General features: G+C 42.2%; 1 protein-coding gene across 1 annotated transcript in view; it reads left to right on the plus strand.

The window, feature by feature from the left end:
• CREG2 (cellular repressor of E1A-stimulated genes 2) overlaps positions 1–10,782 on the plus strand; it is a 23,931-nt gene extending 13,149 nt beyond the window's left edge. The window contains exons 3-4 of the mRNA XM_012641924.1: positions 7,842–7,955; positions 10,214–10,782. Coding sequence (XP_012497378.1) covers positions 7,842–7,955; positions 10,214–10,361 — 262 coding nt within the window. The 3' untranslated portion in view covers positions 10,362–10,782. The remainder of the gene's footprint in view (positions 1–7,841; positions 7,956–10,213) is intronic.
• Positions 10,783–11,372: the final 590 nt, after the last annotated feature.

Here is an 11,372-nt window from a genome sequence, read left to right on the forward strand (position 1 = left end):
TGGGGGTGAGGGGTGCTACGGGCATCTAGCAGGTAGAGGCCAAGCTGCTAAATTTTCTCCAGTGCACAAGACAGCCCCCACCACAAAGAATTATCAAGCCCAAATGTCAGCAGTGCCAAAGCTGAGACAGCCTAGCCTACACCTACCTTCCTCACTGCCTACCTCGCTGGATACATCAAGGAAAGACTAAGCCTAGTGGCATGTCTCAGTGGGCTCTCTGGCATTTCAGGTGGGACAGTTCATTGTATAAGATCATCCCATGAATTGCAGGACATTTAGAATTCCTGGCCCTGCCCTCTAAATGCAAGTAGAGCCCCTCAACCCAGATGCTGAGATGACCTAAGATGACTCACAGATTTCCAATTGCCTTTTATGGAGAAGAAATCTCTCCCAGTTGAGAACCATTGTATGATGGCGGTGATTTCACCAGGTTGCCTAATCTATTGAAATCCCTATCACTTAAGGATTGCATACAACAATATATTTTAAAGTTATTCTTTTTTTAATTTCAGAATATTACAACAAAATTTTTTTTGTATTTATAGATCAAAGTAAAGTTGAACAAATATTTTAAAGTCATTTGCTTTGTATGTTTATGTACCTTCCTAAATCCTCAAAGAATAAAATGTATCCTTTCCTCTAATACTCTTCTTATTTTTAAAATTATTTATTTTTTTAGAGGTGGGGTCTCACTATGTTGCCCAGGCTGAACTGGAATTCCAGGGCTCAAACGATTCTCCACCTCAGCCTCCCGAGTAGCTGGGTTACCATTTTCCTTTATCACTGAACACAAACACATAAAAATAAAACGGACCTTTAACTATATTAATCATCAAGATACAGTGTTTGGGAATGTTGCATGTATTTTTAGAAAAATGAATCCCTTGTAGAGCTCTTACAAAATTGTAGCTCCCAAAAATGTGAGCACAAAAGAAATTACTGTAGCAAAAGGAAGACTGCTTATCTCAAAGGTGGTTAAGTATTTAGAAGACAATCTTTTCATTTAACTGGAAACTATTTGAGTCCAAAATCACTCTCTTACTGTGTCCTTTATAATTCCCCAGGTCATCTAATCCACCTTTTTGTATTCAAGGTGCTATGATGATCACTCTCCTTATTTAGAAGCATTCTGGAACCCCAGTGCAATGGGGTCCATGGCTGTGGGCATAAACCCCACTCCTTAAGAATAGACCCTTTTAATATTTTGGTCCCTTGACTCCCTGGATTAAATCATCACATATCATATTAGGATCTGATTCATGTCTCAAGATAGCCATTCTATGATACGTTCCATCTGTGAAAAGGGGAGTTTTCAGAGTCATCGTGAGGGGAGGTTCCAAAGACCACACTCAGGCTCAGTGATTTGCTAGCAGGACTCACAGGACTCGAAAGCTCATAGTTTATTGCGGCGAGGGGATACAGACAAAGATCATCAAAGGCAAAAGGTGCATGATGTAAATCCAAGAGAAACTGGGCAAAAGCTTCCAGGTGTCTCCCCCAGCGCAGTTGTGTGGGGATGTGCTTAATTCTCCCGGTAACAATGTGTGACAACACGTGCAAAATATTGCTGACCAGGGAAGCTCACCTGAGCCTTGGTGTCCAGGGTTTTTACTGTCATTCAGTCACACAGGCACTGCAGGGCCTGCTCGACTGAGCCACTCAGTCTTCAAACCCCCAGAGATCAAACTGATACCGCACAGCCCAGGGCCTCAGGCATACAGAAACACTCCCAACAGGCAGGAGATCGGCGACCTCGTTTTACTATACTTCACTTTATTGCGCTTTGCAGATACTGTGCTTTTTACAAATTAAAGGTTTGTGGCAGTCCAGCATCAAGCGAGTCTATCAGTGCCATTTTTCCAACAATATGTGCTCACTTTGTAACTCTGTGTTACCTTTTGGTAATTCTCATATTTCAAAATTTTTCATTATTATTATATTATGGTGATCTGTGATCAGTGATCTTTGATGTGACTATTGTAATTGTTTTGGGACCCCACGAACTGTGCCCATATAAGACAGCAAACTTAATTGATAAATGTTGTGTGTGTTCCGACTGCTCCACCAACCGGCCGTTCCCATGTTTCTCTACCTCTCCTTGGGCCTCCTTATTCCCTGAGACACAATATTAAAATTAGGTCACTTAATCATCCTACAATGGCCTCTAGCTGTTCAAGTGAAAGGAAGAGTTGCATGTCTCTCACTTTAAATCAAAAGTTAGAAATGATTAAGCTTAGCAAGGAAGGCAGGTCAAAACCTGGGGTAGGCTGAAAGCCAGGCCTCTGTGCCATTTAGCCAAGTTGTGAATTCAAAGGAAAAGTTCTTGAAGGAAATTAAAAGTGCTACTCCAGTGAACACACGAATGATAAGAAAGAAAAACAAGGCCAGGCTTGGTGGCTCACGCCTGTAATCCTAGCACCTTGGGAGGCTAAGACAGGAAGATTGCTTGAGGCCAGGAGTTCAAGAACAGCCTGGGCAATAGCAAGACTCCATTTCTACAAAAAAATAAGAAAAATTATCCAGGCATGGTGGCGTACACCTGTAGTCTCAGCTACTTGGGAGGCTAAGGCAGGAGGATCACTTGAACCCAGGAGTTCGAGGTTGCAGTGAGCTATGATGATGCCACTGCACTCTAGCCTGGGAAAAAGAGAGAGACCCTGTCAGAAAGAAGAAAGAAAGGAAAGAAAGAAAGAAGGAAAGGAAAAGAAAAGAAAGAAAAGAAAAGCAAGAGAGCAAAACAGCTTTATTGCCAATATGGAGAAAGTTTTAATGGTCTGGATAGCAGATTAAGCCAGCAACAACATTTCGTTAAGCTAATGCTTAATACAGAGCAAGGCCTTAACTCTCTTCAATTCTGTGAAGGCTGAGAGAGGTGAGGAAGCTACAGAAGAAAAGGTGGAAGCTAGCTGAGGTTGGTTCATGAGGTTTAAGGAAAGAAGCTGTCTCAATAACATAAGAGTGTAAGGTGAAGCAGCAAGTGCTGATGTAGAAGTTGCAGAAAGTTATCCAGAAGATCTAGCTAAGATTATTAAAGAAAGGTTAATAACAAGAAAGATTATTAAGAAAAGCTATGCTAAACAACATATTTTCGATGTAGAGGCAACAGCCTTATATTGGAAGAAGATGCCCTACAGGATTTTCACAGCTAGAGAACAAAAGTTAATGCCTGGCTTCAAAACTTCAAAGAACAGGCTGACTCTTTTGTCAGGAGCTAACGTAGCTGGTGACTTTACGTTGAAACTAAAGTTCGCTTAACATTCTGAAAATCCTGGGGCCATTGCACACTTTACAGACTATAGTACAGTGTAAACGTAACTTTTATGTGCACTAAGAAACCGAAAAAAATCATTGTGGCTTGTTTTATTGAGATATTCATTTTAGTTCTGGAACTAAACCCACAATATCTCTGAGGTATGTTTGTATTCCAGGGTCTTAGAGGTTGTCTTCCGGGAGCCAGTGGAGGGCCAGTTCACCTGAAGACAGGCCTTTCTTTGGAATGTGCAGGGTCGCAGCAACCTAGGCCTGCTGAGTTAACCTTTTACTGCACACTAGGAGATGGTGGATATGGCGAAAATTAAACAATGGATATGGCGAAAATTAAGCAAGTCGATGCTTGAACATGCTTTCTTGCATCTCCCTGGCCTCCTTGGATGAGGAAACTGCCACAAATGTAGCCAATCTCCATTTTAAGGCTGAAAAAAAGTACTTTCAAAATTGTATAGATTAACACCTGCTTACATTATACATTATTTGCTATTCTCCTAATTTAATTGCTTCCACCACCATAACAACCTACATCTGCAACAAACTCTGCAAGAGAGGCAGAGCGGGGAGGCTTTTGATGCTCCCCATCATCCAGTTCTCACCACCTGTGTGTTAGTCTGCTCAGGCTGCCATAACAAAAACCACAACCTTAGGAGCTTAAACAACAGAGATTTATTTTTTGACCCTTCTGGAGGCCGGAAGTCTATGATCAAGGTGGCAGCAGTTCTGGTTGCTCCTGAGGCCTCTCTCCTTGGCTTGCAGATGGCCTCCTTCCTGCCATGTCCTCACACAATTTTCCTTAGTGCATATGCATCCCTGGTATCTCTTCCTCTCTTTATAAGGACACTAGTCCTATCAGATCAGGACCCCACCCATATGACCTCACTTAACCTTAACTACCTCTGTAAAGGCCTTATCTCCAAATACAGTCACATTGGGAGTTAGGTCTTCGACCAGTGAATTTTGAGGGCACACAATTTCGTCTGTAACAATATTCATGATATTGCATGACTGACCATCAATTTAGGCTATAAAATCCCAGAGCTCTCCAGCTGCTCTACCCTTTCAGGCCGCCCAACCCCATAACAATATGGCTGCAGCAGCAGCACTGTATGAGGGCTTGCTGCATGCCAGGCACTGTTCTAACCACTTTATGTGAATTCATGCATCTAATCCTCATGTAGGGGCCCAACAAACAGCATTTCTCTTCCATTCTGATGGTCTAAACCAAGTGTTGGCAATTTTTTTTCTGTAAAGGGCAGACAGTAAATTTTTAGGTGTTGTAAGCCATATGGTCTCTATCACAATTCAACTCTGCTGTTACAGCACAAAAGCAGCCATAGACAGTATGGAAACAAATGCATGTGGCTGTATGCCAAGAAAACTTTATTTTAGCTCACTGAAATTTTAAGTTCATGTAGTTCCCATGTGTCATAAAATATTCTTCTTTTGATTTCTTTCAACCATTTTAAAATGTAAAATCTATTCTTACCTCTTGGGCAAAAAGAAATAGGTGTCAGGCCACATTTGGCCAACAGGCCATTGTTTGTTTGTCTGATCTAAACCAACTGAAAAATAAAAGAGTAAGGTAGAGGGAACAGCAAATTACCTTCAACACTGGTAAAGCCAACATGGAGAACATGGTCAAGGAAACTCCAGAATTAGGGAGACTTACACACCAAGGCCTACCCAAGCAGGCCTCTTTTTAATGTATGGCATAGAGAAGGAGAATAAAATATGCGCTTCCTGCAGGGAGGTAGAACTAAACTACACGTGTCCAGTATCTTCTTCCCAGTTCACCAATCGTGTGAGTCTGAGGAGCAGTGAGAATCAAGAGTGGTATGCTAGCGGAGCCCTCCTGGTCAGATGGGGAAGAAGTCTCACCCATCTCCCTCTGCCAGCACTGCATAACAGCACTATCACGCAGGAGCTATTTTTATCTATTCTTTATAGGTGAGGAAACAGGCACAGAGAGGTGAGTCATGATCCAGATTCATACCTAGGGGGCTGACTGAGTGCCCACACTCTCGACCACCCCACTGTAGGCCTTCACGTCCTTCCTCACCCACCGGGATCCACATACAGCAATGCTCAGGCTTACAGAGTATACAAAACAGACAAGAAGAGGATATTTTGTTCCCTTTCTTCTGACTATAACTGGCCCCAGGCAAAAGGGAAATGCAAGATGTCTCCCGCTTCCTTCTCTCCTTGCATGCTGGAGAGTAATTCATCATAAAGTTTTCTCATCTGGCCTTCGATAATGAAATGCAGTGCCAGAAAATCGCTCAAGGCAATGGACTAAAAGAAGAGAGAAACAATATTGAGTCTAGCTGAAAAAAAGAGCTTCTCCATCTTTAACCTGCTCACATTAACTTAATGTAATTTTATGAATGCCTGTAAGTTAGAATAGAATGTTTCCATATAAAATAACACCATTCATTACTTTTTTATGATGCTCAAAGTACTTTCACATACATTTGGGCCCTGTGAAGGAAGTAGGCAAGAAATTAATACTCTCACTTTACAGAAGAGGAAACTGAGGCTTGGTCCATCTGGCCACAGGTCACATGGTAAATAGCAGCACGGAGGCTAGACACTGTGCTCTTCCAGTTTCTCAGATACTCAGCACAGCTCTCACAATTTACCTTGTGATAAATTATTCAATATCAGAGCTTTAACTTTCTAGCCCATTCAATATACTCAATAGACAGGAATGGTAGAAAAATATTTAAGTTAAGCTGCAGCTGTGAATTCTGTGAGTAAACAGATTTCAAAACATATACTTCCCAACATAAAATGTTCACAATTAAATTTTTAAGTGGGAAAAAGTAAGATAAAAATTCCATACATGCTATAATTCCAAATTTATTTAAAAACACACTAATTTTTATTTTCTCCCAAATCTCCTATGTAGAAACTGATTATGTTTAAAAAAGAAAAAAAATCACTATTTAAAGTTTTAAAATATGACCATAGAATTCATCAATCCAAAAAACATATGTTGTTTTAAAGGTGTGCTCATAAGTAACAAAAGGACCAGGGGTCAAAAATGAAGATGAAACAAAAAACCAGAACTAGAACTTCTCTAATGAGGTTTACCAGTCAGGGGAAATCAGAGGTTTGGTTTTTAATACAATAAGAAAAAGGAAACAGTATCTTGGGGTGAGCCAGGTGGAGAGTCAGAAGTAAGATCCCCTTAAAAAATGAGGACCCTCAAGGAGTTACACTTTCAATGAACTATTGAGAGACTTCATTCATTTTAGATATTTTTTATCTTATAATCAATTCAGAAGAAGTTTTGGTACCTGTTTCGGGTATTTGCTGTTTTTATTAGCTCTTGCTTCTTCCTGTGAATTTTGGACTGTGACTTTATCTCACCATTGAGGAAAACTGACACAAGATTACGAAAAGGGGGCCACATTCACTCTGTGATTGTAGGAAGGGCACCTCAGCAGCGAGGGGGTGTGTTTGCCAAAGTTTTAGAGATCATGGAGCAGGAAGGCCCCCAAAAGCTGAATTCTTATGGATGAGTGAATCCCAGAGGGGTTGAGAATACATAAAAAATGAAGTCAATAGGGTCCTGGGGCAGGATCCAGCCCAAGCCCCAGAGCCTCCTTGGTGCTTTTTTTTCATCTTCTTCTTTGCACAATGGAAGTAGTACCTCATCATTGTAATAGTCAAAGAATTAAGAATTACATAAAATAAAGAGACTCCTCACTCACACCTCATGCTCCTCAAATCCCTTCTGTCTTATGCTGATTAAGGAAACTTCAGCACAGGTTCTGACAGCCATATTTCAAAGCCCTTACCCCAGCCACCACTGGATCCAGGCAGATGCATTGCACTGCTCTGGGAGTGCCACACATACTACCTTCTAAATGAGTGCTGCTCCCCCAGAGTTGTACAGGGCAGCAACACTATTCCGGATAGTGGCTCCTGGTTAGGGTCTTGCAGAAGCTAGCCTTGGCATGTGCATCCTTTTTTAAAAAGTTTTATTGAGATATAATTAATACATAAAGAACTGCATCTATTGAATGTGTACACTTTGATGAGTTTGGACGTATGTAAACACCTGTGATACCACCACCACGATCAAGGTAATAGACACATCCAACACTTCCCAAAGTTTTCTTGTGTCTCTTTGTTTTGTTTTGGTGGTAAAAACACTTAACATGAAATCTACCCTCTTAATAAATTTTTAAGTGCACAATACCATTTTGTTAACTCTACTGTGTTGTACAGCAGATCTCTAAAATTTATTCATCTAGCTGAATGAAATATTTTCCCCCTTTGAACAACTCCGTAATTCCCCCACCGTTGCATGTGAACTCTTGACTAGGGCACTTCAGATGTTGTCTAACTGCCTTGAGGATGCAGATTGACATCTAACTTACACAAACACCTATCACACTGCCTCTGCCTAAGCATTTGAAAGTAATTATGGACAACATAAAATCCTAAATGATATAACCGGTAATGTGACTGCTATTTTTAATTTTTAAATTACAAATTAATTAGTATCTCAAGCTGATGTTCTATTTTTGTTCTAATATATGAAAAATGTTCTTCACATGCAGAAAAAACATCGTAGACCCGGAAGATCCCCGATGTGTCCGGTTAACACTCACTGGCCGGATGATAGCAGTGTCTCCAGAAGAAGTGGAATTTGCCAAGCAAGCTATGTTTTCAAGGTTTGTAGATGCTTTCAAATTGGTTTGCCCAGCAATATATACAGTAATAAAAAGTAGAGGTCAGGGCTGTGCCATTCGATGACAGTGACTGGTCTGAGCTGCCCTTCTTCGGCACCACGGCCAAGCTCACGTTGCCTGTGGGTGACTAGCAGCACAGCAAGCCATGCAAATGGCCTTGGGTGGGCTGACCCCACCTTTGGAGAGCACCCCACACCGTGGTGTTCCAGGCACAATGCCTACATACTTCCAACCTCTGACAGTGCCTTGCCTTGCAATGAAAATAACTGTGCCTTCCTAGTCAACACAACGAACATTTTCAAATGTCCACTCTAAGCCAAGCACAGTACCTGCCCAACTTGCTGGAGTGACGGTTTCTCAGGGGGTCTTGTCACCCTTGCATCAGTAGGATGCTGACTCCAAAATACTTACTGAATCAAATGCTCAGGAAATAAGGCTTGGCATTTCAATAATCTAAACTGTAAAAAGCATGCTCCAGGAAACCGACAGGCGTGCTAAAGTCTGAGGACCACTTTGTAGGGGTCCAAATGATTGGGAGGACAGCCCAGCGGGAGGTCAGAGCCTGTGCAAGGTGCAGAGGGCGCGTGCATGCAGGGGTGGGCTTTCGGTGGGTATCGGGTCTCCAAGGTGGAGAGGGTGTCCTTGTAGGGGCGGCAGGAGTGGAGGGTCAGTGCTGGAGCGTGGGGCAGGGCGGCGGTGAAAACTGGCTGGAAAAAGTTTGTGTGAGTTGGTGGAGGAGCAACATGAAGGCAGGTGGTGAATCGAAGGAGCCATCCACAACCCTACGGAGACAGGAGGATCCTACACATGGGAATCATGGAATAAGTAAATCTCCTAAGGTGAGCGGAGGCCACGCCCCTCCCTGCCATGGAAGAGGACTACAAAGGCACAAGGAAGAAAACTAGAATAGAATGAATGGGATTGCATATCTTGACACAAACCCAGGGTTTTCAGTACTTAAAGAAATAGATGTAGATGTGTGTGTCTACACACACGTTTAATTTTTTATTTTTATTTTTTAAACTCAGCTATTATTCCCTAGCTCCTCTCTCTCCTCACATATTATTAGGATAAGCAGTGAGAGGAGGCCAAAGTCTTCATTGGGTTCATTAGGTTCATTTTCTATTTTGCACCTAACACAGGCCACAGTGTTGCAAAATTTGTAGCCTCTAGGTAAGGTGGATCCCTCTCCCTCCAGCTTCCCACAACCTTATCTTTGCTTTTTTTAAAGCCCTCACTGTCTCTTCTCAAGATCCTTCCAGCTTCCACTCATTGCCTGGGGCCTTAAGCCGGTGCCCCAAGGATTAGGGTCTGTGACACCAGCATCCACTTCCAGGTACCAAGCTTTGTTGCAGTTATCAGTACAAAACTAGGTTGCTTAAAGCAACAATCATGTTATTATCTCAGCTGCATGAGTATCTGGGGTGTTGGGGCATCAGCTGCACAACTTACGTTCAGATGGCTTAGCAAAAGAAAATAGTTCTTTATACTGTACTTTCCACTTTCCCATACATTTATGATTATTTCAAAATAAATTATTTTTTAAAAAGATCATCCACCTGTTCTTGCACTACCTTTGTTACAAATGTTTTTCCCAGTTTGGACTTGGTCTTTGAATCATGTTTATAACATTTTTAGATACAAAGGAAATTTTTATTTTTACGAAGTTAAAAGAAAGTGAGCCACAGCCCCTGCCCTCAAACATTATTGTATTGTGCTTAGGAGTACAAGTTGGGGAGAAGGCAAGTCAGTAAATAGCACAAGGCTGGCTCTCAGCTTGGCTCAATAGTGCCAAGCTTGCAACAGGGCTGGAAATCTTCCCATGAACAGACTTGTTGCACAGATTCACCATTTTCTTAGCATTTCATACAGAGATACATAAAGCCTTTCTTTATGTTTCCTAATAACAATACCGGCAACCACTGAGCACTCACTCTCTGCAGGTATTTCACGTGTGCTTCGTGGTTTGTTCCCCAAGCACCAGAGCATCACCCCACATGACAGGTAAGGGATGGGGCTTGGAAGTGCTGACAGCCCACGGGCATCACAGCTCACCGGCAGTTGGACTGAGATTCAAACCAAGGAGCCCAGCTCAAGACTTGAGCCTTCAGCCACTTGGGTAGGGACTACATTTCCTGCCTTCCTAGGTGATGCCGGGAGTCTGTAGGTCCTACGCCTCAGCCCAGGGTGCATCCCTCTGATAAGAACAGCTTTATTGGGATCTCCCTTTATTCCTGCAGGCACCCAGGAATGAGAAAGTGGCCTCGTCAGTATGAGTGGTTCTTTATGAAGATGAAGATAGAATATATCTGGCTTCAGAAATGGTATGGAGGTGTATCCGACATTTCAAGGGAGGAATATTTCAAAGCAGTTCCCAGGAAGGCCTGATGGAGAAGAAACTCCTTAGTGTTTGCACTGAAATGGAAACCTTTTAAGTGATGCTTCCAGACAGCTATTGACCGCTGTCTCTTTGTTGAAGGGTTCATAGCAGCCCTGCCATCCATATAGCAGATAAGAGAGGGTGAACAGGGAACCCTGCGCTAGATTTGAGATTAAAGTGGTCATTGGCAGATCACCGACTCACACAGTAAGTACTTCACATAGATAGTCTTTGTTTATGTTGTATTCAATCCAGACTCAGCTATTTGGAAATCATTGTTGGTTGTCAAAATGACACGTTGAGACTGTTGCTGCTTCATTCTTTAAAAGAATTATGCCTGTACGTAAATGTGATTGCTTTGTATTGTGAGAGTATTTTCGCTGCTTGCTGTGCCAAAAGCAGTCTTGGTTCTAAGCTCATTGCGACCACAAAGGAGGTTCCCCTCTGGCATGCATGAACAGTGGCACCCAAAATAAGAAGCACCTCATTCTGCAGCATGTAAGAGGAAAGGAGAAAGGGTGACACTGGGAAAGCAGAGGCAACGTTATCAGAGAAGAAAGGAAAGTCAGGAACTGAGGACCCAGTCCTGGGCCAGGCCCTCCACAAGAGCCATCTCATTTAAGCCCTACAGCCAGTGAGATGCATGTCATCATTGCTGCTCACAGACAGGAAAACTGAGGCTCAGAGAGGCTAAGTCAGTGTCTCAAGTTCTGACTCGAGAGCTCCCTGCACACAATGGGTGGAGTGTTTCCTAGAACACGTACACTTTTAAGAACAAAAAATGTATTCAAATGCACAGGTATAAACTGAACCAGGAAAATAAGTGAAAGCGATTGGAAAAGAAATGACTAACTTGCCTTGAGATGATTTGTCACTGCTTTCAGAAAAAAGAAAAAATGTCTCTGGAATTTGATTCTTACTACAGATTTAAAATTTTCTACAAATTATATATAGGGGCTCCTGGTGTTTACAAGAAACTAGACTTACCTGTGTACACTTTTAAGGCCTACGTGGACCTA

This window comes from Propithecus coquereli, unplaced genomic scaffold (assembly GCF_000956105.1).
Source record: "Propithecus coquereli isolate 6110/MARCELLA unplaced genomic scaffold, Pcoq_1.0 Scaffold171, whole genome shotgun sequence".
NCBI classification, from domain to species: Eukaryota; Metazoa; Chordata; class Mammalia; order Primates; family Indriidae; genus Propithecus; species Propithecus coquereli.